Source organism: Erinaceus europaeus, chromosome 8 (genome assembly GCF_950295315.1).
Source record: "Erinaceus europaeus chromosome 8, mEriEur2.1, whole genome shotgun sequence".
NCBI lineage: Eukaryota > Metazoa > Chordata > Mammalia > Eulipotyphla > Erinaceidae > Erinaceus > Erinaceus europaeus.
The window spans coordinates 2,014,444-2,036,169 of NC_080169.1; the positions used below are offsets into that span (position 1 = coordinate 2,014,444).

At 46.4% G+C, this 21,726-nt stretch overlaps 1 protein-coding gene and 1 long non-coding RNA gene across 10 annotated transcripts in view; one reads left to right on the top strand and one right to left on the bottom strand.

Annotated features, from left to right (window-relative positions):
• The window catches only part of PDE1C (phosphodiesterase 1C), a 432,015-nt gene that overhangs the window by 281,089 nt on the left and 129,200 nt on the right, over positions 1 to 21,726 (bottom strand). For 3 of the 9 annotated variants that reach the window (XR_009551116.1, XM_060195822.1, XM_060195823.1), the window contains exons 1-2: positions 3,549 to 3,836; positions 2,864 to 2,979 (exon numbers count right to left, since the gene is read on the bottom strand). The exons of 1 other annotated variant lie outside the window; for it this stretch is intronic. Coding sequence is in view for 6 of the 8 variants with exons in the window: in XM_060195822.1 (XP_060051805.1) it covers positions 2,864 to 2,979; positions 3,549 to 3,593 (161 nt within the window). In the remaining 2 variants the exon portion in view is untranslated. Of the gene's footprint in view, positions 1 to 2,863; positions 3,529 to 3,548; positions 3,839 to 21,726 lie in introns of those variants that run through there. 5 more of the 9 variants (XR_009551115.1, XM_060195820.1, XM_060195817.1 and 2 more) reach the window with 4 other exon arrangements.
• The window catches only part of LOC132539849 (uncharacterized), a 325,383-nt gene continuing 315,294 nt past the window's right edge, over positions 11,638 to 21,726 (top strand). The window contains exon 1 of the long non-coding RNA XR_009551117.1: positions 11,638 to 11,672. This is a non-coding gene — a long non-coding RNA (uncharacterized LOC132539849). The remainder of the gene's footprint in view (positions 11,673 to 21,726) is intronic.

Consider the following 21,726-nt stretch of genomic DNA (forward strand, 5'->3'; position numbering starts at 1 on the left):
CTGTCTCTATCCAATGATAAATAAATTAAAATGTTTTTAAAAGAGGAAAAAGAGTTCTTGAATTTATAAGTGAATAACTAAGTAAATAAATTAAAATGTTAAAAGGTGGCTTCTTTTCTGTTAGTAGCAATCTGTCTATGTGTGGCCAAGTAGAGACACATTCTCCCCTCTCCTAAGGGTGCTGACTTGTGAATTGCAGAGGTGTTATTCCAAGTGTCTAAATAAGCATATGCCTTGACTTCCCGAGTCTTTACCAACTTATGGTAACACTACTGTTTTGTTTTCAAAAAATGTGGTAGTAAGAAGTAAAACACTAGTTTAAAAAAAAAAGAAGTCATAAAAATAAGAGTACGGGGGACAGGTGGTAGAGCACATGGTTAAACGTACATGCTGCAGTGTGCAAGGACCCTGGTTCAAGCCCCCAGTCCCCACCTGCAGAAGGAAAGCTTTGTGAGTGGTGAAGCAGTGTGACAGGTGTCTCTGTCTCTTTTCCTCTCTATTACCCCCATTCCCCCCCCCCCTCTCAATTTCTGGCTATCTCTATCCAATAAATATATAAAGATAATTTTTTAAAGTTTTAGAAAGAGCAGCATATCCTGATGCATTTAGAGTGAAATTACAGATGTCTTGACGTTCCTGTTGGGCAGAGTGTCTCAGTAAGAGGGCTAAAGACCCAAAGGCACTGGGGGCTAGGCAGACACACAAGACTAGGAAATGGTACTGTGAGTGACATCACAGCTTCAAGTCTTGGGGAGAGAAGCCACAGGCATCTCAAACAGAGAAAGCAGCAAGGCTGTGTCTGCAGTGCTAAATGCTCTGTGTTCCCAGCTGACCTCTCCTGCCTCTGACTGGTGGGGCCTGCATAGTCCCAGGGAGTTGGTTTTGAATTGTAAAGCAGCCCAGAGAAGTATCCCTGGCTTTGCCTGCAGGAGTCCCTTCAGCCTGGAAGGCAAGGTCTTTCATATCTTGGATCCAGCCCTTGGGGATGCTGTACGTTTTCTGATGTTCATTCCATATAACAGGAGCACACTGTAAAAACCTCTCTGAAAGAGGCAAGTCTCAGTTGTCAGGAGGGCCTGTGTCAGAAAGACAAGATTTCTAAATAAGTTCACAACCTCGGCTTGCCGCACAACGCAGAAACACCCAGACTGTTTAGCACGGTTTTCCATTTTAGATCAGAGGCAGTCAAGCCCATGTGAGTTACTGACAGAGGGACTTTCACAGGTTATACTTTAAAGAGGGACCCCACACACAGGCACACACACTCCTTTCTTATTTTCTTCTAGAAACTTTGAATATTCTGATGGGATGTGTAGTCCCCTAAAATGAAACTGCCTGATTTAAATCAAGACCTTTCTTCTTTAATTTTTTTTGTGTGTATGTGTGTGTGTGCTCACACACATGCTTTATATATATATTTTTTTATTTTCCACTTTGTTGCCCTTGTTGTATTATTGTTGTAGTTATTACTATTGTTGTTATTGATGTCGCCATTGTTAGATAGAAGAGAGAGAAATGGAGAGAGGAGGGGAAGACAGAGAGGGAGAGAGAAAGACAGACACCTGCAGACCTGCTTCACCACCTGTGAAGAGATTCCCCTGCAGGTGGGGAGCCGGGGGCTCGAACCAGGATCCTTACAACAGTCCTTGCGTTTCGAGCCACGTGGGTTTAACCCGCTGCACTACCGCCCGACTCCCACATGCTTTCTTAAATAACTATAACAAAAGAAGTCTCAGGGAGCTGGTTTCTCCATCACTACTGTGGGTAGGAACAGAACAGCTAAGGAATAGACTTGAAGAAAATCTATTTCTGGGGCAGGAGTAGGTAGCATAATGGTTATGCAAAGAGACTTTGATGCCTGAGGCTCTGAAGTCCTGGGTTTAATCCCCCAACCACAAATCTAAACTGATCAGTGCTCTAGTAAAATAAGAGAAAGGGAAGAATGAAGGGAGGGAGGAAGGGAGGGCCGAAGGAAGGACTATTTCTGTTTAGAACATACTAGATATGTGATGTCTAACAGCCAACAAAGTGTGTCTCTAGTAGTGATGGCAGGAAGAGAGAAGAAACATTCAACTACCAGTACAGCTTCCGACCCAGAGGGACACACAGCTCATTGTTCAGGAAATCACTCCACAGGAAATCCCTGGTATTTTCACATCATCTTTCCTCACTACCCAAAACCAGACAGGCAGAGGTCAACACAGTGAAGAAAGTCTGAGATCACCATCTAGAATTCTAGCCACTGAAAGCAAAGCACCACTCAGGCAGGGCAAGGAAACTCCACGAGTGAGTTGCAGCTTCACTCTGTCCAAAACAATCCTTCCTTCCACAGTCACCATTTTCCTGCTAGGAAAATAAAAATCCTCGGGAAATATCAGAAGCTGACCTGACCTGGTCAGAGGAAGAAGAGAACTTAGGTGTGTCTAGAAAGCATACTAGATGTGACTACTGGTACACTCTTAAACCAACCACCTTCAAGGTGTCTGCAAGTGCTCAGGGGTGGGTGTGGGGGTTAGAAGTCCATCGCTTGTGTCTGCAAACTTTTCTCCCTGTCTAAGAGAACCAGAAATGCCTCCTGGTGTACTGAACTACTGCACCAAAAGCAAAAATCTAAAGCCTTTACCCTTCCCCCAGAGAAAGCTGAAGTTGCAAATAGGAAGGCAGTCTACCTCAAAAGACAAGTCTCTTTGTGGAATGGAAGGTAGCAGCAACTGGAATGAACAGAAAAGCTGTCCTTGAACTCTGCAGGTGACCATTACGGGGCCATTTAGGAGCCGGGGTGAGCAGATTCTGTAGTCAGATATCAAGGGGGGACAGGGGGAGCGGGTCAGGGGAAGGAAAGAGATGAGAGAGATCTACTTACAGTCCTCGGAGGCGAAGCCAGATCTTCTCGATCTGTTCGGGCTGCAGGTACTTCAGAGAGTTGCTCTCAAATTCTTCAATCTCCTTGGTCGGTGACTCCATAGCTGCGGGGCAGCGCTGAGAGCGGGGTTCAGAGTCTGTGTTATCTCCTCCACCTCCTCTCCTCTCCCGGGCCCTCCAGCCCCAGCCAAGAGCGGGCGTGCCTTTGCGCTCCCCTCGGGCACCCCCCCAAATCGGGACTTAAAACGCACTCACATCAAGGGCAGCTCCTTCCCAGGTGCTCCCTGGAGGAAGCAGCAGGAAGCTGCCACGGTTTGGGGTAAAGACTGCTCCTACTCAAAGACAAAGCACCTTGGCTTCATTTGGATTCTCTTCTTCTTTCATTTCTTTCTTCTTCTTCTTCTTCTTCTTCTTCTTCTTCTTCTTTCTTTAAAGCCCCAGAAGCGATTGGGCTGACAGCTGAAGTGTTTGGGAGCTGGAGAGCCCAGCGGCAGAGAGGGGCGGAGAGGGGAGGGGAGCACGCAAGGAGGGAGAAAGTGAGAAGAGGTGCCTAGTGGGGGGCACAGCTACGGGAGAGCCAGGGCTGTCAGAGTGGAAGCCAAGCCGCTGGCTCCCTGCCCGGGGGTGCCCAAACTCCCTTTTTTCTCCGCCCCTCTCTTTCTCTCTCTGGGCTTTCTTTCACTTACCAGCAGCTCTGCTGACAAGCGAGAAACTGACAACAGAAAAGCCATCTGTCAGAAAAGCGCGCTGGGTGGTGTCTGGTCTAGCGCCCTCAGCACAGGGAGGGGCTGCCTGGCGGGAGGGCACCACCTCTGCTGGGCGCAGGCCTGCGGATTCAGGCCTGGAACCCCGGGATGGCCAGGTGCAGCAGATGCATGGGCAGCCCGCCACCAGTCTGGTCCCCAGCCCAGCTGGGTGGGTGGCTCCTGGGGTCCTCACAACTAAGCGGCAAAGCAGCACTTGCTTGAAAACCTGGGCGGGTGTCCGGTCCTATGAGGGTGGCTAGGGGTGAGGCACAAGCTGTCCCCAGGCTCCTCAGAGTTTAAGCCTGGAGCTTTCCTTTGTAGCACTCCGAAAATGCCCTAGAGCCCTGGCATTAGAGATATTAAAGCCATTGACAAGAGCTAAAGTGACTGCACATCACACTCAGCAAGTCCTGATAGATGCTCTCTAATGCTAAGGGCCAGTGTGCTCTCGCGCTCTCTCTCTCTTTGATAGAGATGAAGGTGAGGGGCCAGGCAGGGACACACTCGTTGAGCACACTTGTTACGGTGAGCAAGGGCATGGGTTCGAGCCCCCAGTCCCCACCTGCAGGGGGGGAAGCTTCATGAGTGCTGAAGGTGTCTCTCTCTCTTTCTCTCTCTCTCTCCTTCTCCCTACTTGCCCCTCTCAATTTCTCTCTGTCCTAGCCAATAAATAATACATATATAAATAAAACAATAAACAGTTGTTTCATTTAAAATAAAATAATAAAAAATAAAGAATAATAAATAAATAAATAAAAGAGCTGACGTGGATATGGTTGGCATGGCCAGTACCGTGCGCTGCAGTGTAGCTGGCAAGGATGCACACATCACCTGCCATAAATCTGAAGTCACCTCGCTGGAATATACCCTTAAAGATTGCCCAGAAGCACACAGGTTCTCAAGGAGTCAAAGTGTGACTATCAAACACAGCATTCAGCAGCCAACATATCTGCACAGAATTCACATATCTGAATGAAACCAATTAGCCACCTGATGACACCCAGCAAGGAACGGTGGCCAGAGGGAATGGGATGCTAACAGAAGAGATTATTTAAAGAAATTGTGGGGGGCAGGGGCAAGGTTACTCAGAGCAGGCTTTATCCATTTGAGCACCTTGGGAAGTCTGTCAGAATATAGAAGTGTAGCACTGACCATATCAGCAAACATATCAGAAACTGGGGCCAGGTGGCGGCCCACCTGCTTAAGCACACACATTACAGTTCACCCAGAGAGGCTCAGCTTTCCCAGCTGAGAGGCAGTGCTGTATGTATCTCTCTTTCTCTCCCATCTCACTCTCCTCCATCAATTTCTCACTGTCCTATCAAATATAAGAAAAAGAAAATAAGGCCTGGGTGGTAGTGCACCTGGCTGAGTGCACATGTTACAGTGAACAAGGGCCCGGGTTCGAGAGTCCTGTCCCCACCTACAGGGCGACAGATTGGCCAGTGGTAAAGCAGGGCTGCAGGTGTCTCCCTGCCACTACCCTCTCAATGTCTAGCTGTCTCTATCCAGTTATAAAGATAATTAAAAAGAAAAATGTAGACAAAAGTTTTTAAAGTTGTTGAAGTATGATTTGCTTTATTTTATAAAAAGATTAAATGAAAGAGTTGGGTGGTAGTGCAGCAGGTTAAGCGCACATGGCTCAAAGCACAAGGACCGGCGTAAGGATCCCGGTTCGAGCCCCCGGCTCCCCACCTGCAGGGGAGTCACTTCGCAGGCGGTGAAGCAGGTCTGCAGGTGTCTGTCTTTCTCTCCCCCTCTGTCTTCCCCTCCTCTCTCTATTTCTCTCTGTCCTATCCAACAACGACAAAAGCAATGGAAACAATAATAATACCTACAACAACGATAAAACAACCAGGGCAACAAAGAGGAGGAAAAAAAAAGAACAGCCTCCAGGAGCAGTGGACTTGTGGTGCAGGCACCGAGCCCCAGCAATAACCCTGGAGGCAAATAAATAAATAAAAGAGAGAGAGAGAGAGGCGTCGTGGACCCACGTGTGGGCCCCTACAGGACCTTGCCCTAGTGTGGGTCAACATTGGTGAGGACTGGCTCAGTCTCTGAAGGGAGGCTGGGACAACATACTCTGCTGCTCAAGGAAGATGTATCTGGCAAGGAGTGCAGCCTGGAATGTTCCCAGCTGTGACCACAGACTGTGAGCCCTGACCTACAGGGATGCAGAGGTCACACAAGCTGCTGTGCTGAATATGGGCTCCAGGTCAAATCGATGGGGTTTACAGTTAACGGTATTAAATACTTTTCCCATAATTGGGAGCTACTCTCTTCCCTGATTCAGCTTTCTAGTCCTATTTCCAACTCTGACACCATCTCCCCCAGACAATGCCTTTGGTTCACTGGCATGTTAGCTGTCAGGCTCAGACAAAACTTAGTAAAGTCATGGGCCCCTTGGAATATACCTAAAATAGACCTACTAGCTTTTTCCAAAATAGAGACCCCCCCCCAATCTCATCTGCTGTAGTCTGACCTTTAGAGTCCTGATTATTAAGTGGTTTGTTCTGCTTTGTATCTTAATGCTTTTTCAGCCACCAAGTTGCAGATGCCACCATGATGCCAACCTTCTTACCTGAACGGATGACCTCACCAATGTGTCCTGGAGCCCTGCCTCCCCTGGGCCCTACCCCACTAGGGAAAGACAGAAACAGACTGTGTCGGGGTGGGGGAGTAATGGATCCACCTGCCAACACCCGTGTCCAGCGGAGAAGCAATTACAGAAGCCAGAACTCCCACCTTCTGCTCCCCATAATGATCCTGGGTCTATGCTCCCAGAGAGATAAAGAACAGGAAAGCTTTCAAAGGAGGGGATGGGATACAGAACTCTAGTGGTGGGACTAGTGTGGAATTGTACCCCTCTTATCCTGTGGTCTTATTGATCGTTATTAAATCAATAATTTTTAAAAAAAAAAGGCACAAAGGGAGGAAAGCTATGAACAGGGCCTACCCAAGGGCAAATGTAAGATAGTAATAAAGCACCCTTCATCATCTTGATACATAAATAACATCAAAAACTTTGTTTCAGTGACATTTTGATAATGAGCCATTTTGATAATGAGCTGTGGGATTATCTTATTTGATCCATCAGTTGAGGTGATACGTGAGTCAGTCATTATTACCTGCAGTACATAAATGACAGAGTGAGGACAGGGCGGCCTACCAGCTTACCTCTAACTAGCAGCCAGGTAGTGTGACAGTTAGACATTCTCACTCCTGGCCCAGTGGCCACCTTGCCTCCAGAATGCACTGCCAGCCCAGCAAGACGGACTTGGCTGCGTTAATGAAACTTAAATTTTCTTCATGTGTAACTGCTGATGTTACAGTCAACCAAAATGGGACTCAAATGCACATTAATCAGCAGATTGCTCTTCCTAGCACTGTGAAGCCAATTTGAACACAGAAGATCTCAGGACTGAGGGTGGACTTAGCGATCCCTTTACCCAAGCTGATGGTGGCTGATCTGGGTCCAGGAGCCATCTTTCCTGTCTCCTGGGCCAGGGCACTGTTATCTACTTCTTTCCTGGGTCTCAAGAAAAACTCCCACTTCTGTCCCAGGATTTATAGCTTGTTCACAGACAAGACCCCACAAAAAGCACAAACACAGACCTCCTGAAGGGAGTGGGAGAAGAAGGAAAGGAAAAAAAAGCTGGGAACATGGAAAAGTATGTAGTGTTCTAGGGAATAACAAGAAGCCTGATATGATCAGAAGGGCTATGAAAGGAACAGAGAAGATGGAAGAAAAACTTGGATGCCAGGTGAAAGCTTAATCTTCTCATTCTTGGAAAAAGAAGTATTAAAATCTGTCTAATCAGGTCGGCAGTAAATGCAAAGCAGAACTGTGTTTTAACTAGTAGGATCTGGAGCAGAGAAGATAGCATAATATCAATAGTTACACAAAAAGAATCTCGGGGGCCAGGTGGTGGCACACCTGGTTGAGCGCACATGTTACAGTGCACGAGGACCCAGGTTCAAGCCCCCAGTCCCCACCTGCAGGGGGAAAGCTTTGTGAGTGGTGAAGCAGGGATGCAGGTGCCTCTCTGCCCCTTTGCTGTCTCTATCCAATAAATAAATAATTTTTTTTTAAAAAATAAGGAATCTTATGACTGAGGCTCCAAGGTTGTAGGTCCTATCCCCTGCACCACTATAATAAACCAGAGCTGAATAGTGCTCAAACAAAAAAATAAAACAAACCTATATGGAAAACTGGGAAATGTTATGCATGTACAAACTATTGTATGTGCGGTTGAATGTAAAACATTAATTCTCCAATAAAGAAATTAAAAAATAAATAAAATAAAACAAAACAAAAACATGATTTATAAAGAAGGGGGAAAAAATCAAGTTTTTTGAGAAGTTAATGTCTGAACTGCAACCAGAGATTACTCGCAGATCCGGATCTCTCTATCTAGAGATAAAGGGGCTGGGGGTGGGTTAACCTGGTTAGGCACACACAGTTCTAAGCGCAAAGATCCAGGTTCCAGCCCCCTGCTACTTCGCCTGCAGTATGGTTCACAAGTGGTAAAGCAGGTCTGCAGGTGTTTCTTGTTCTCTCTTCCTCCTTATTCCCCCTCCCCTCATAATTTCTTTCTGTCCTAGCCAATAAAATGGGGAAAAAATGACCTCTAGGAGCAGTGGATTCGTAGTACTGGCACCAAGCTCCAGAGAAAACCCCGGAGACAAAAATAAATAAATAAATAAATAAATAATAGGCTGAGACAAGCCACAAACGCTTAAATCTTCTAAATTCATCTATTCATTAAATCTTCTATAATCTTCTATATTCCACTCATTCACTCAACTATCTGCTGAATATGCCCTGCATGTCAGGCATTCTACAGATTAGTAGGTATGCAGTGGCTACTCAGGATATTCAGGGCCTGCACCAGGAATCATTAGTCCAGTTGGGAAAACAGGCAGTCAACAGATTGTGAAATAGCAAACGTATCACCATAGATTACGAAGAGAAATCAAACAGAATCCAGTAAAGAAAGCAATGTGGATGGGGCCTATCTACAAATAGGTTGGCCATCCAGCCAACTCTTGCTGTAGGGCACAACCCTCTAAAAGGCAGTGACTCAGAACAGTGACAGTCATGTTCTGCCTCCCGCGATTCTATGAGTTGACCAGGAAATTCTGTGAGTTGACCAGGCCGGTCTTACTTGAGACGGTAACTGGAGCTTTAGGAAACAGTATGGTTTAACGTTCACATCTGAGCTCTCAGAAGGGACAGCAGGGAGGGTGGAATCTCTCTCTTGCCCATGGTCACTGCTGGAGGCAACTTATGTCATCTTCCAGTGGAGCAGGAAAGAGCTTCTGGTGGTCAAGAAGCAGGAAGGAGGGAGTGCATAGTGAGGACAAGAACAGTGGCCCGGCCCAGGGGAAAGTGGAGGAGGGACCACAGGAGAGCTGTCAGGAAAGACCTGAGAACAGGTTCTCATCTGAAGGCAAGGAGACATCAAAGAGATGGATGTTTATAAAGAACCAGTCTGAGTGAAATGTGGCTGGGAAGGATCAAGGATGCCTCCCCCGCTTCCCCGGGATCAATTCATCAGAGATATTAAATGATCTCAAGAAATGGCACAGACTAAGCTGAGGCTCTAGATGCAGGAGTATTCTAAGTCCAGTGATAGCAATGTACTAATCCATCAGTGACAATGAGCTTACTTCCTTTCTTAAAATATTTTTACTGGGGGTCGGGCGGTAGCGCAGCGGGTTAAGCGCAGGTGGTGCAAAGCGCAGGGACCGGCAGAAGAATCCCAGTTCGAGCCCCCCGCTCCCCACCTGCAGGGGAGTCGCTTCACAGGCGGTGAAGCAGGTCTGCAGGTGTCTGTCTTTCTCTCCCCCTCTCTGTCTTCCCCTCCTCTCTCCATTTCTCTCTGTCTTATCCATCAGCAACAACATCAATAACAACAATAATAATGACCACAACAGTGGTAAAACAACTAGAGTAACAAAAAGGGAAAAAATAGCCTCCAGGAGCAATGGATTCGTGGTGCAGGCACCGAGTCCTGGCTATAACCCTGGAGGCAAAATATATATATATTTTTTTAAAGATTTTTTATTTGTTTATTTATTGTTGGATAGAGAGAGAGAAATTGAGAGGGGAGGAGTAGATAGATAAGGAGAGAGACAGAGAGACACCTGCAGACTTGCTTGTGAAGCTTTCCCCCTGCAAGTGGGGACTAGGGGCTTGAACCTGGACCCTTGTGCACTGTGATGTGTGCACTTAACCAGGTGCGCCACCACCTAGCCCCTATGAACTTACTTCCTTGTTGGCTATAGCACTAAAGATTCAGCAGATTCCAGGAAAGCAGAGACAGTGAATATATGTCCATCACTACCCCTGAGTGTATAACTAGCCAATGACCAGCTGTGCTTCTCAAAGAAGGACTATGAAATTTATCTCCTTATGCTCCAAGGTGGTTCCTGCCACATAAACTATCTTCAAAGACTAAACTGCAGGCATGGAAGCAAATGAATCTGCAAGTGGGGTTACCCAGCCAGGAAAGAACATTGAGGTACTTCCCAGGGCATAGCTGTATATAGAAACATTTGGATTTAAATTATCGAGCGGTCGTACTTCCAGAAAAGTGAAATGTCACATTCTGTGTGTTTCGGTACACAAAGGGAATAAAGAACATTAACTACTTTTGACAGTGTTTTCAAAACTATCCTCGGGGACCTCTAGATGGTCCATTCCACGTGCTGTGATACTCAGAAGTGAACAGATTTTTCAGACATAGGAGATGAAAAGAATAATGTCTTCATGAATGCCTCCCACCCACACACTTCTGACAGATTTGCCCTAATAAAAAAGACCCCAGAGGCATCTTGATTCTGGTTGATAATCCTTCAAACATACAGAGGGAAAAAGTCATGAGGATTTGATGTAGTCATGCACTCGTACTTCTGCAATATTACCAGACAACTAAAAGTAGGGAGTGAGGCTTGATTTACAGACATGAATGGAAACAGATGAGGACAATTTACAAGTAACTACAGCATGCAAGGCAAGAGGCTGGACAACCACGAATGGACCACCAGGAGCAGTGTGGGGCCTGGTGGGTGCTCACAGGTAGAGTTAAGTTATATGGCTCCCCACCACCTGGGCTCCACATCAATGAAGAAATGAAAATGATCCTGCTTGGCTGGATTTAAGGAGCACTTGAAATTTATAGCCAAAGCATGAAGAGAGTGCTGAGTCCCAGAAAAGGGCTCCAATCAAGGCAATGAGGTTCTGTCAGAAGCCATTCTGCTCCCACTCTGGGCAAATCGGAGTCTTCGGAACCAATTAGTCTCTAAATAAGAAAGATTTCCCTTAGTGGGCCCCCGCCCTCTGCCCCCACCCAAGTACAAAGAACACTTGTGAAAATCGGTGCCTGCAACATCACAGACGCCACCTCCTTCTCCAGGATCCAATTTTAATTATCCGAGCAATAATTCAATGGCCGGAAAGCAAGCGTTCCTGTTAGATCAGTTTCGAGCAACACATAATTCACCACTAATGTCTGCAACTCGTGACTTCTTTTCCTGTTTATTTGTTGCAGAACTTACTTGTCTCTGTGTGCTGAGACCAGCTGATGAGAGAGGAAACTTCAGTGTATGACCTCTGTAACTCCCCTTCACCTCCCACTGCAAAGTTAAACTGGGTGACGCATGTATGGACAGAGGGATGGTCACTCCTGACTTCTGGAGCTCTCCTGGTGATTGTGGCTCTTAGAAACAGCATTCTCGCCAAATGGAAAATGTGCTGATGTCAGAATAATGGCAGGGAGACGCAGATCACTCAATTCTATTACAGACTTGATGAGAATTTCAGTGATATCATCCCTCCTGTGGTTATGATTCTGTCCTATCCTGGAAAACACTACTAGTGAAGGAGGCATCTTAGTCCATCTAAAACATAAAATAAATGTTTTTAGAGGAAAAGAAGAGGGGCCGGGTGGGCGTGCACCTAGTTGAGCGCACAGGTTACGGCACACAAGGACCCAGGTTCGAGCCCCCAGTCGCCACCTGCTGAGGGAAAGCTTTGCAAGTGGTGAAGCAGGGCTGCAGGTGTCTCTCTGTCTCTCTCTCTCTCTCTCTCTCTCTCTATCTCCCCTACTCTCTCGATTTCTAGCTGTCTTTATCCAATAAATAAAGATGATAAAAACTAAAAGAGACAGAGTAGGAAGAAAGAAAGGCGCTTGTTGCTGAGTTGTGGAATACTTCTGACTAAAAACAAGTCTTCTGAAAATGTAATGACTTCACTTTTTCTTTGTTTCTTTTTGTAAACCAATTAAGTAAGTACTTAAATGGAGAGCTTATCAGAGTTTGCTCTCGAAACGCACATGTGGACGCATTACTCTGGGCATCCGGGCAACGGCCTGGCACCGTGTCATTCTGGGCCTCTGGCTGAGCCCATGTTGCTTACAGTTTGCAAACATTTAAGCCACGCTGCTTCTCCTCTTTGGGTCGCCTGCCTCAGCCTGAGCCCCGCAGCAAGTGGAGGCCCCATTTGTCCCAGCTGCTGCTCAGCATCAGGCCAAATCAATATCCAGTCAGATGGAGTTTTCACAGCAACAACTGATAGCGCCCTGAGGCTCTATGACGTCAGGGGGTGTTTGCAAAGCAGAGGAAAATCCCTCTTTGCACCTGTCTGACCTCACCCCAGCAGCGCTGGCTGGGTCTTTAATCACCCGTGAAACAGTGCAGGGGAGAAGCAGAGTGGAGGAGAGGCTGCAGGGATGGACCAGATGTGACTCATGCTTCTCACCTTGGAACGGGAAGGAACATTTTTTGGAGCAGGATTCCACCCTGGCCTACTTCCAAGGGACACAGGAAAGAGAAAACCCTTCCTGTTCTCCTCTGACAAGAACCATAAGACGCAGCTGGAAGGAAAGGCCAACATCAATAACACACGGGGACACGAGGCTGACATATTTTTCATCTCTCTGGGTAACCAAGTGGCTGTCAAAATATGTCTCTTAAAGGCCATATGTAGACAGAGCTGTCACTGTCCCCAGAAGGCAGAAGGGCAAGTTTAACCCTGAACCACATCCAGAGGACATGTCTCGCCTCTGTCCTTTTTCCCAAATATACATTTCGCCACCCACAAGAGGAGCAGTAGCTTATTGGTGGCCATTATGATAATAGCAAAGGTTGGTTGCCTGTATGTACGAACTACCGTCCTGACCAGCATAATGGTGCAGAGACATAACTCACCCAAGGTCAGAGAGAAAGTGGCAGAACCGGATTGGAACTGAAGTCTGTAGGGACTGTGAGTCAGTGAAGAGGCAAATTTTAAGAATCTGATCCAAAGTCCTCCAATGCTGCTGAGGTAAATTTGAAACGACAAACCACTCCAAGTCACCTTTAGCCCCTTTACAAAGAAGAAATGAAGAAAGACAGCAGGGAAGAAACCATCTGTCCCAGACCACACCTGGAGATAGCAACACAAAAACAAAAATGAGGGGGTCGGGCGGTGGCGCAGCGGGTTAAGCGCTTGTGGCGCAAAGTGCAAGGACAGGCAGAAGGATCCCGGTTTGAGCCCCCGGCTCCCCACCTGCAGGGGAGTCGCTTCACAGGCGGTGAAGCAGGTCTGCAGGTGTCTTGTCTTTCTCTCCCCCTCTCTGTCTTCCCCTCCTCTCTCCATTTCTCTCTGTCCTATACAACAACAAATGACATCAACAACAATAATAATAACCACAACAAGGCTACAACAACAAGGGCAACAAAAGGGGGAAAAGAGCAAGAGATCAAGAAAGCTGCTGGGCTCAGCTCCACTGGCAGACCCGCTGTCTTCACCCTGGAATCAGCTATCACTTCAGAGCAAGAGTTGTGATCACACCCACATGGCCCAGCTTTCATCTCTGGTTATGTTTAGCGTACAACATCGTGTTCCCAGGGCTTCCCCACCGCCCCCCTCAAGCCCCTCTCTCCCCCTCTCTCTCGGTTCTGTTTCTCTGAAGAACCCTGACTGCCAGGTTTATTCTGCACCAGGACATCCACTAGAACTTGAAGGAGAACTATCACAGCTACAGATAAAGCATAGGTTATCTGCATCGCTACTGTGGGCTGGCAGTGTGGATCCATCCACCAACGCCCATGTCCAGCAGAGAAGCAATGACAGAAGCCAGACCTCCCACCTTCTGCTCCCCATGAAGAATTTAGGTCCATGCTCCCTTTATAGGAAGGGAAGCTTCCAGTGGAGGGGATGGGACACAGAACTCTGAAGGTGGGAACTGTGTGGAATTGGACCCCTACAATCTTGCAATCTTGTTAACCATTATTGAATCACTAATAATTTTTTTAAAATAAAAAGAGAAAGTGAATGTTTCAAGGCCAGTCCAAAGACCAGAAAAGAACCAATCTTCCAGCTCAAGTGGCCAAGGAGGAGAAGTTCTTCATACTTGGGCTTTTTGTTCCATCCTGGCCACTAGCTGCCTGGATGGACCCAGTGGCATTAGGCAGTGCAGTCAGCTGACCACAGACAAGCTTCACCTCATGGCACAGGACCTGAGTCCTTGTTAGGGTTTATTTAGATTCCCTGTGCATGAAGCACTAGGTTTACTGCCTGCACTGCAGAACAGTGCCCTGATCTCTCTCTTTCTCCGTCGTCCCGAAAATACAAACTAGGGGGCCAGGCGTTGGAGCACCTGGTTAAGCACTCACATCACAGTGTGCAAGGACCTGTGTTCAAGTCCCTGGTCCCCACCTGCAGAGGGAAAGCTTCACGAGAGGTGAAGCAGGGCTGCAGGTGTCTCTGTCTCTCTATCTTCCCCCTCCCCTCTCAATAATAAATTTAAAAATCAAAGTAAATAAACTTTTAATATATATACATATATACTAAAAAGAAGAAGAATGATTTCATCAAGAAACATTTCATCATAGGCACATCCAGCAGAGTATTTGGCCAAATTCTGGTCACTTCACAGCACAATTAAGTTGACTCAAAAATTAGCATTCACGACATCGAAGCACAACCACAAATTAACAAGGTTGAATACAGCTGAGGTCTGGGCTATTTAAAGACCAAAGTGCCAACCAGAAAGTTAGCAGGTCAGATGGTACGCCCACCATCAGTCCCAAGATGCCTAATGAAGCAAGGGAATCACTCAGAAGTCCAGCAAGAAGGAAGCATCCCACAGTCTCAGCTGCTGCCCCGGGCCCCTCACCACAGATCAGCAGAACGTGGCGCCAACTTCAGCACAAACATCTGGAGAAGTAAGTGCACCTCAGCCTCTGACCACAGCCCCACATCCCAAGAAAAGACTGTCCCTAAATCATATAACTTCAAAGCCCAGAAGGTGCCACAGTGAATAAAGGGTTGGACTCTCTCAGACGTGAGGCTCTGTGTTTGAGTCCTGACATCACACTGCCTAGAACAATGTCCTGGTTCTTTCTCTCTTCTCCTCACTCTTGTTAAGAAGTAAATATGTTTTTAATCATAAGGCTATGCAGCGGTGCACCTTGTTAAGCGCACATGTTACATGCTCAGCACTGATGGGGCAGGCCTGCGCCAAGCTCTTCAAGACACTGACCCACAGAATCCTTACCTGGGGCAGGTAAGCATTTGTTTTCTCCATTTTATAGAAGAAAGTGCTGGGATTCATAGAAGTTAAGAGATTTGCCCAAGGTCCTATAACCTTGGAAAGTCCATCTCCTTGTGCACTTTCTCAAGTGTTTGTGTGTGACGCTTGTGAAACAAGATGGGGAATTCAAGTTCACGTGATCCTAACAGAACCCCTGCTCAGACATTTTATCTAACTTAACTTTTTATTGTATTCATTTAAGGATTCATTTAAGGATGTCAAATGTTTTATGAGTCAAAGTAGAAAAACTACAGGTAGAAAGATGAATGCAGGAGCCAGGTGGTGGTGCGCCTGGTTAAGCGCACATGTTACAGTGCACAAGGACCCAGGTTCAAGTCCCCGGTCCCCACCTGCAGGGGAAAAGCTTCATGAGTGGTGAAGCAGGGCTGCAGGTGTCTCTGTCTCTCTCCTTCTCGATCTCCCACTTCTCTCTCAATTTCCTTCTGTCCCTACTGAATAAATAAATATCTTTAAAATGAATAAAATATGAAAGGCAGAGTGGTTAGGGGGAAGAACACAGCAACTGAAATGTGTTCAAAGGAAACATTGATGGAGGGAAACTAGGGATTGATGGATGATAGAGGCAAGAACATATTTGTGAAAAAGAACAACTTTATCATCTTAATTAATATTTGAATTTTCTTATTCAAAATATCAGGGAATCATAGAAAAGGAAACTGCCGGAGGTGGGGGGAAGGCAGGAAAGCTTCAGTTTGGTCTAGAGATGAATAATAGTAATGGTTTTTCACCACAATGTATATGTGCTTAATGGCACTAAATCCTTTACTCTAGGCATTAAAATGGCAAGCCGTAAAGCATACATATTTTATATTATATGCATATTTTGCCACAGAACAGAAAATGAGAAGGGCAAATTGTTTTTTGAAAAAATTGCTATAATAACAATAATTGCTCTTGTCTATTTACAAATACTTTACATAAACAAAGCATAAATGCAAATGTATTAAATATGGCAGATGAAAAGAGAAGCTTAAGTTTTTCAAAAAGAAAGTTATACACAAAAGAAAGGAAGAAAGAAAGAAAGGAAGAGAAAGGAAGAGAAAGAAAGAAAGAAAGAAAGAAAGAAAGAAAGAAAGAAAGAAAGAAAGAAAGAAAGAAAGTTACACACATCATCATGAAACTCCATGGTGGGGGAGTCAGGCTGTAGCGCAGCAGGTTAAGCGCAGGTGACGCTAAGCGCAAGGACCGGCATAAGGATCCCGGTTCGAACCCCGGCTCCCCACCTGCAGGGGAGTCGCTTCACAGGCGGTGCAGCAGGTCTGCAGGTGTCTGTCTTTCTCTCCCCCTCTCTGTCTTCCCCTCCTCTCTCCATTTCTCTCTGTCCTATCCAACAACAACGACATCAATAATAACTATAACAACAAGGGCAACAAAATAAGTAATTAAATAATTAAATTTAAAAAAGAAAAAAGAAAGAAAAGAAAAGAAACTCCATGGTGACAGCTAAAAAGAGGACAGGTCAGACAGTCTGGGGGTGAAGGAGGGACTGGCCCTGGGGGAGCAGAGGGCCAACAGCACCCCACTGCAGACCCGGCAGATAACATACTAAGAGGTGTCTTCTCTTTCACTTTATCAGGCAAGCCGAGGACCCTTTCAGCCTGGGAGCTTGAGTCCAGTTCTGGGAAGCAGGACTGTACTCATCTCGTGAGAATTCATCTTCTTCATCGCGCTGTAACAGCAGCGTCTGTCCTCTCCTGCACTTCCCATTTTCTGCCTTCTGCTACCAGCTATACTGATGTGCACACCTTCTGGCTGTTGCTATTATTGTGTTGAGAGAGTCAGAGACAGAGACGAGACGAGGAGTGAAAGAGAACACTGTACTTGAGCTTTCTTCAGTGCAGTGGCGGCCAGGCTTGGCCCTGCGTTGCACACAGTAAAGCGAAGTGCATATCCAAGTGAGCTGACTCACAGGCCCTGTAACAGGCACCAGTCGGAGGATAAGTGAATCTGTGAATGGCCCCTTACAGTCCATTTCACCCACAGTCACCTTGCAAAGCAAAGGCTGTCTGACCATGCTTCATATTTCTATGGACAGAATGATATAGTGGGGGGAAAAATATAGAGAAAGGGAGGAGAGAGAAAGGAAGAAGGGGGAAGAGGAAAGGGAAGGAGCTTTCTGTGTATCCCATCAGAGTTCAGGCTGTTTTATCACCACAGAAGAATTTCTTATCTGGAGAAATCAGTGGTATAAATCCTGGTGTGTTTAATAGGAAAATAGATCTATCCTATTACTCATCTCCCGCTATAGATTATGCTCCTGCCTGGTGGCATATTCATCTAGTTTCCCATAAATTATACACTCCTGCCATATGTATTAAGCTGCCAATCCCTACTATACTAAAAAAAAAAAAAGATCTTTTATTTGAATTTTCTTAGGAAGTCATGAAAATACTGCGTCCTTGGCTGGAGCAGGACACAGCGCCTTCAGAGTCCAATGCTGACTTTCTACTTTAAACTAGACGGATCCACTCAGGAACCACTGGCCTGCCAGAAGCAGAGAAGTGAGCACAAGTGATGGTGAAAAGGACCTACGCTGGGGGCAGAGTCCCCAGACAATATTTTTAGCCCACCTGCATGTTAGCTGTCAGGCTCAGGCAAAAGTCACTAAAGTTGGGGGGCCGGGTGGTGGCGCACCTGGCTGAGCACACGTGTTACAGTGCGCAAGGACCCAGGTTCGAGCCCCCGGCCCCCACCTGCAGGGGAAAAGCTTCCTGAGTGGTGAAGCAGGGCTGCAGTGTCTCTCTGTCTCTCTCCCTCTCTATCACCCCTTCCCTCCTGATTTCTGGCTGTCTCTATCCAATAAATAAAGATAATAAAAAAAAATTTTTTAAAAAGAATGGGAACGTTCCTCGTCCCCATCTATTTAAAAAAAAAAAAAGAAAAAAATTTTTTTTTAAATCGCTAAAGCCATAGGCCACATGGAACATGTCTGAAATAGACTTCCTAGCTTCTTGCCACACAAAGACCCTTAGTCTCATCTACTCTATTCCTACCTTTGGGTTCCTGCTGATTAAGCAAATCAACCACCAAGCTGCAGATGCCGCCATGACACCATCCTGACTTCCCTGGGCAGACGCCCTCACCATGTGTCCTGCAGCCTCCCCTCCCCAGAGCCCTGCCCCACTAGGGACAGACAGACACAGGCTGGATCCACCTGCCAACACCCAGGTCCAGTGGAGAAGCAATGGCAGAAGCCAGAACTCCCACCTTCTGCTCCCCATAAAGAATTTTGGCCCACAATCCAAGAAATAAAAAAATTTTTTAAAGATATACATTATTATTACTCTTTATTCTGTCTTTTTTATTTATTTGTACTTTTTGTATTTTATTTTATTTATTTATTTATTGGACCAGAGCACTGATCAGCTCTGCCTTATACTGGTGCGGGGGACTAAACCTGGGACTTGGGAGCCATTATGCTATTCATGCTATTTATCCCCATCCAAAAAAAAAAAAAAAAAGAATTTTGGCCCATACTCCCAGAGGGATAAAGAACAGAGAAGCTGGGGGCTGGGCAGTAGTGTGGCAGGTTAAGTGCACATGGCACAAAGTGTAAGGATGCCAGTTCGAGGCCCCGGCTCCCCACAGGAGGAGGGGGTCCCTTCACAGGCGGTGAAGCAGGTCTGCAGGTGTCTATCTCTCTTTCCCCCTCTCTGTCTCCTCCTCCTCTCTTCATTTCTCTCTGTCCTGTCCAACAACAGCAATGGCAACAATAACAATAACCACAAGGGCAACAAAAATGGGGAAAATGGCCTCCAGGAGCAATGGATTTGTAAGTGCAGGCACTGAGCCCCAACAGTAACCCAACAACAACAACAAAAAAGAATAGGGGAGTGCAGTGGATTAAGCGCACTTGGCGCCAAGCGCAAGGACCGGCCTAAGGATCCCAATTGGAGCCCCCGGCTCCCCACCTGCAGGGGAGTCCTTCACAGGTGGTGAAGCAGGTCTGCAGGTGTCTGTCTTTCTCTTCCCCTCTTTGCTTTCCCCTTCTCCCTCCATTTCTCTCTGTCCTATCCAACATCATCGTACATTCTTGTGAATCATGATTAAATCACTAATAATTTCTTGATTAAATGAACATGCCCTTCAAAACAGGCTGGCCTCATCTTCTTCTAAGTCATGGCACCGCCTAAGGCACAGGAGACAGAATCACCCGCCTACTCTGCTCGCATCTGACAACGCACTCACTTCTGAGAGAGGGCTGGAGCACAGATGCTCCCACACAGCATGGCCTACTACCAAACGGGAGAGAGGGGGGCAGACAGCAATTCTCAGCTGCCTGAGAGGTGGTGTAGTGGACAGAACAACGGACATACAAGCATGAGGCTGCGCCCCACCGCACCTCCTGCGCCACCACACGGGAGCACAACAGAGGGAAGTTTCTTGAGCAGTGAAGCAGTGCCGTGGTGTCTCTGCTTCTCTCTCTAATGATCTCCGTCTTTATTTTATTTCTTTACTCCATTGTTGCTACCAGGATCATCTCTGGGGATCCGTGCCTCCCAGCAGCTTTTTTTTTTCTTTTATTTTTCATTTGATAGAATAGAGAGAAATTGAGAGGGATGGGGAGGTAGAGAGGGAGAGACACCTGCAGCCCTGCGTCACTACTTCTGCAGCACTCTCTGTCTTACCTCACACCAATAAGAATTCTATGTAAAAAGGGGAGGATCACAGAAAAAAGAACTGTGAGCTACCTCAGACACCATTTAAGGATTCTCTAGGAAAATCCAAAGACAGAAAGGAACAGAAACAAAGACTAGAGGAGATTTTTGCCCTCTGACCCCACAGCGACAGCAGACGCCACATTCCTAAAGAAGCAGATACAGTCACAGGCCCCTTGAATATAACTAAAATATGCCTACTAGCTGTCTACAAAATGGAGGACCCCCCCCCCAACTCTTCATCTGCACTATTCCAGCCTTTAGGTCCGTGATTGGTCAACAATTTGTTTGGCTTTGTATGTTAACTCTCTTTTCAGCCACCAGGTTCCAGATGCCAGCATGATGCCAACCAGACCTCCCTGGACAGACAAACCCACCAATGTGTCCTGGAGCTCCACTTCCCCAGAGACCCACCCTACTAGGGAAAGAGAGAGACAGGCTGGGAGTATGGATCCACCTATCAATGCCCATGTTCATCGGGGAAGCAATGACAGAAGCCAGACCTTCCACCTTCTGCATCCCACAATGACCCTGGGTCCACACTCCCAGAGGGATAAAGAATAGGAAAGCTATCAGGGGAGAGGATGGGATACGGAGTTCTGGTGGTGGGAATTGTGTGAAGTTGTACCCCTCTTATGCTATGGTTTTGTTAATGTCTCATTTTTTAAATAAATTTGAAAAAGAATTTTAAAAAATGGTTCCCCACATTTTATTTCATTATCAGGCTTATTTCAGTAGAAGGAAACAGGCAGAAGGGGGGCACATTCAATACACTGAAAAAGACAACTTTGATGTGTGGCAGTGCTCACCAAGGCAGGAACTTAGTCCGTGAAGGTCTTTCTGAGGACGTGGTATTTGAGTTGTGACATTGATCAGGAGTGGGCGCCACCCTTGTCAGGCTCTCAGGGAGTAGTGTTTCAGCCAGAGGAGGGGAAAGACAGAAGGCCCCCAGGAGGGGATGAGCCTGACTTTACTTGAGTTCTACTTGGGCGATCGCTCCATTTGTCTCAGGCCACAGGTTTTCCTTCTCCTTCAACTTCCACTGATGGGGCTGCCTTAGGCCCTGGGGGCCCTAGTCCAGCTGGTTTGGCTGCTAATTTCAATGAAAGGTGGTAAGGGCAGTAGCCCACCGGGAATGTCAGGCCTCACTGGGACTGCCCAATAAAGAAAAAGGCCTTCGATGTTGTCAAATAATAGGTGGGTTTGTTTGTCTTCCTCTCATATGTCTTCTATTTCCTAGACAATACTGCTGGCTATCGTGGCATTTGTATTTTTTAATACAAATATATATATATCAAGAGTTCAGCAAAGCACCATTACTCCCACTGCAGCATTATTCCCACTGCAAAGACTTAGTACCTCTGTGGGGGAAAAAATTACTATGACAGCAAAGGAGAAATGGTTATTTCCTTTGATTGACCGAAAAAGAGACTATAGCTCTTTGTCTCACAGAGTTCTACTCTCTCACCCCTTTCCGTCACCAGCTCTTCCCAGTTCACACTTTTCTTCTTTCCCTGCCTTATTTAAAGTCAAAGATGAGCATCACCTATCTCCACACCATTGGAACAAAGATACCCGTGAAGTGAGTAGCGATCAGTCAAAAATCACCATCCAATAAGACCCCAAAGATGGCATCTTCCAAACAATTTAAGATCTCAGAAAAAGGAGGAGACCATGATGACCAAGCTTATTAGGAGATGACGTTAACTGCCGGAGAAGGAAGCTGGAAATCTCCTCAAGTTTCCCAGAGCAACTTCAAAGTTCCAGGAGCAGTTCCAAGCAAACTACATACCTGTTACAAATAAAACACCTCGTGTCAAACAGGTCACTCTCGTTAAGCAAAGCCAGACATGGATG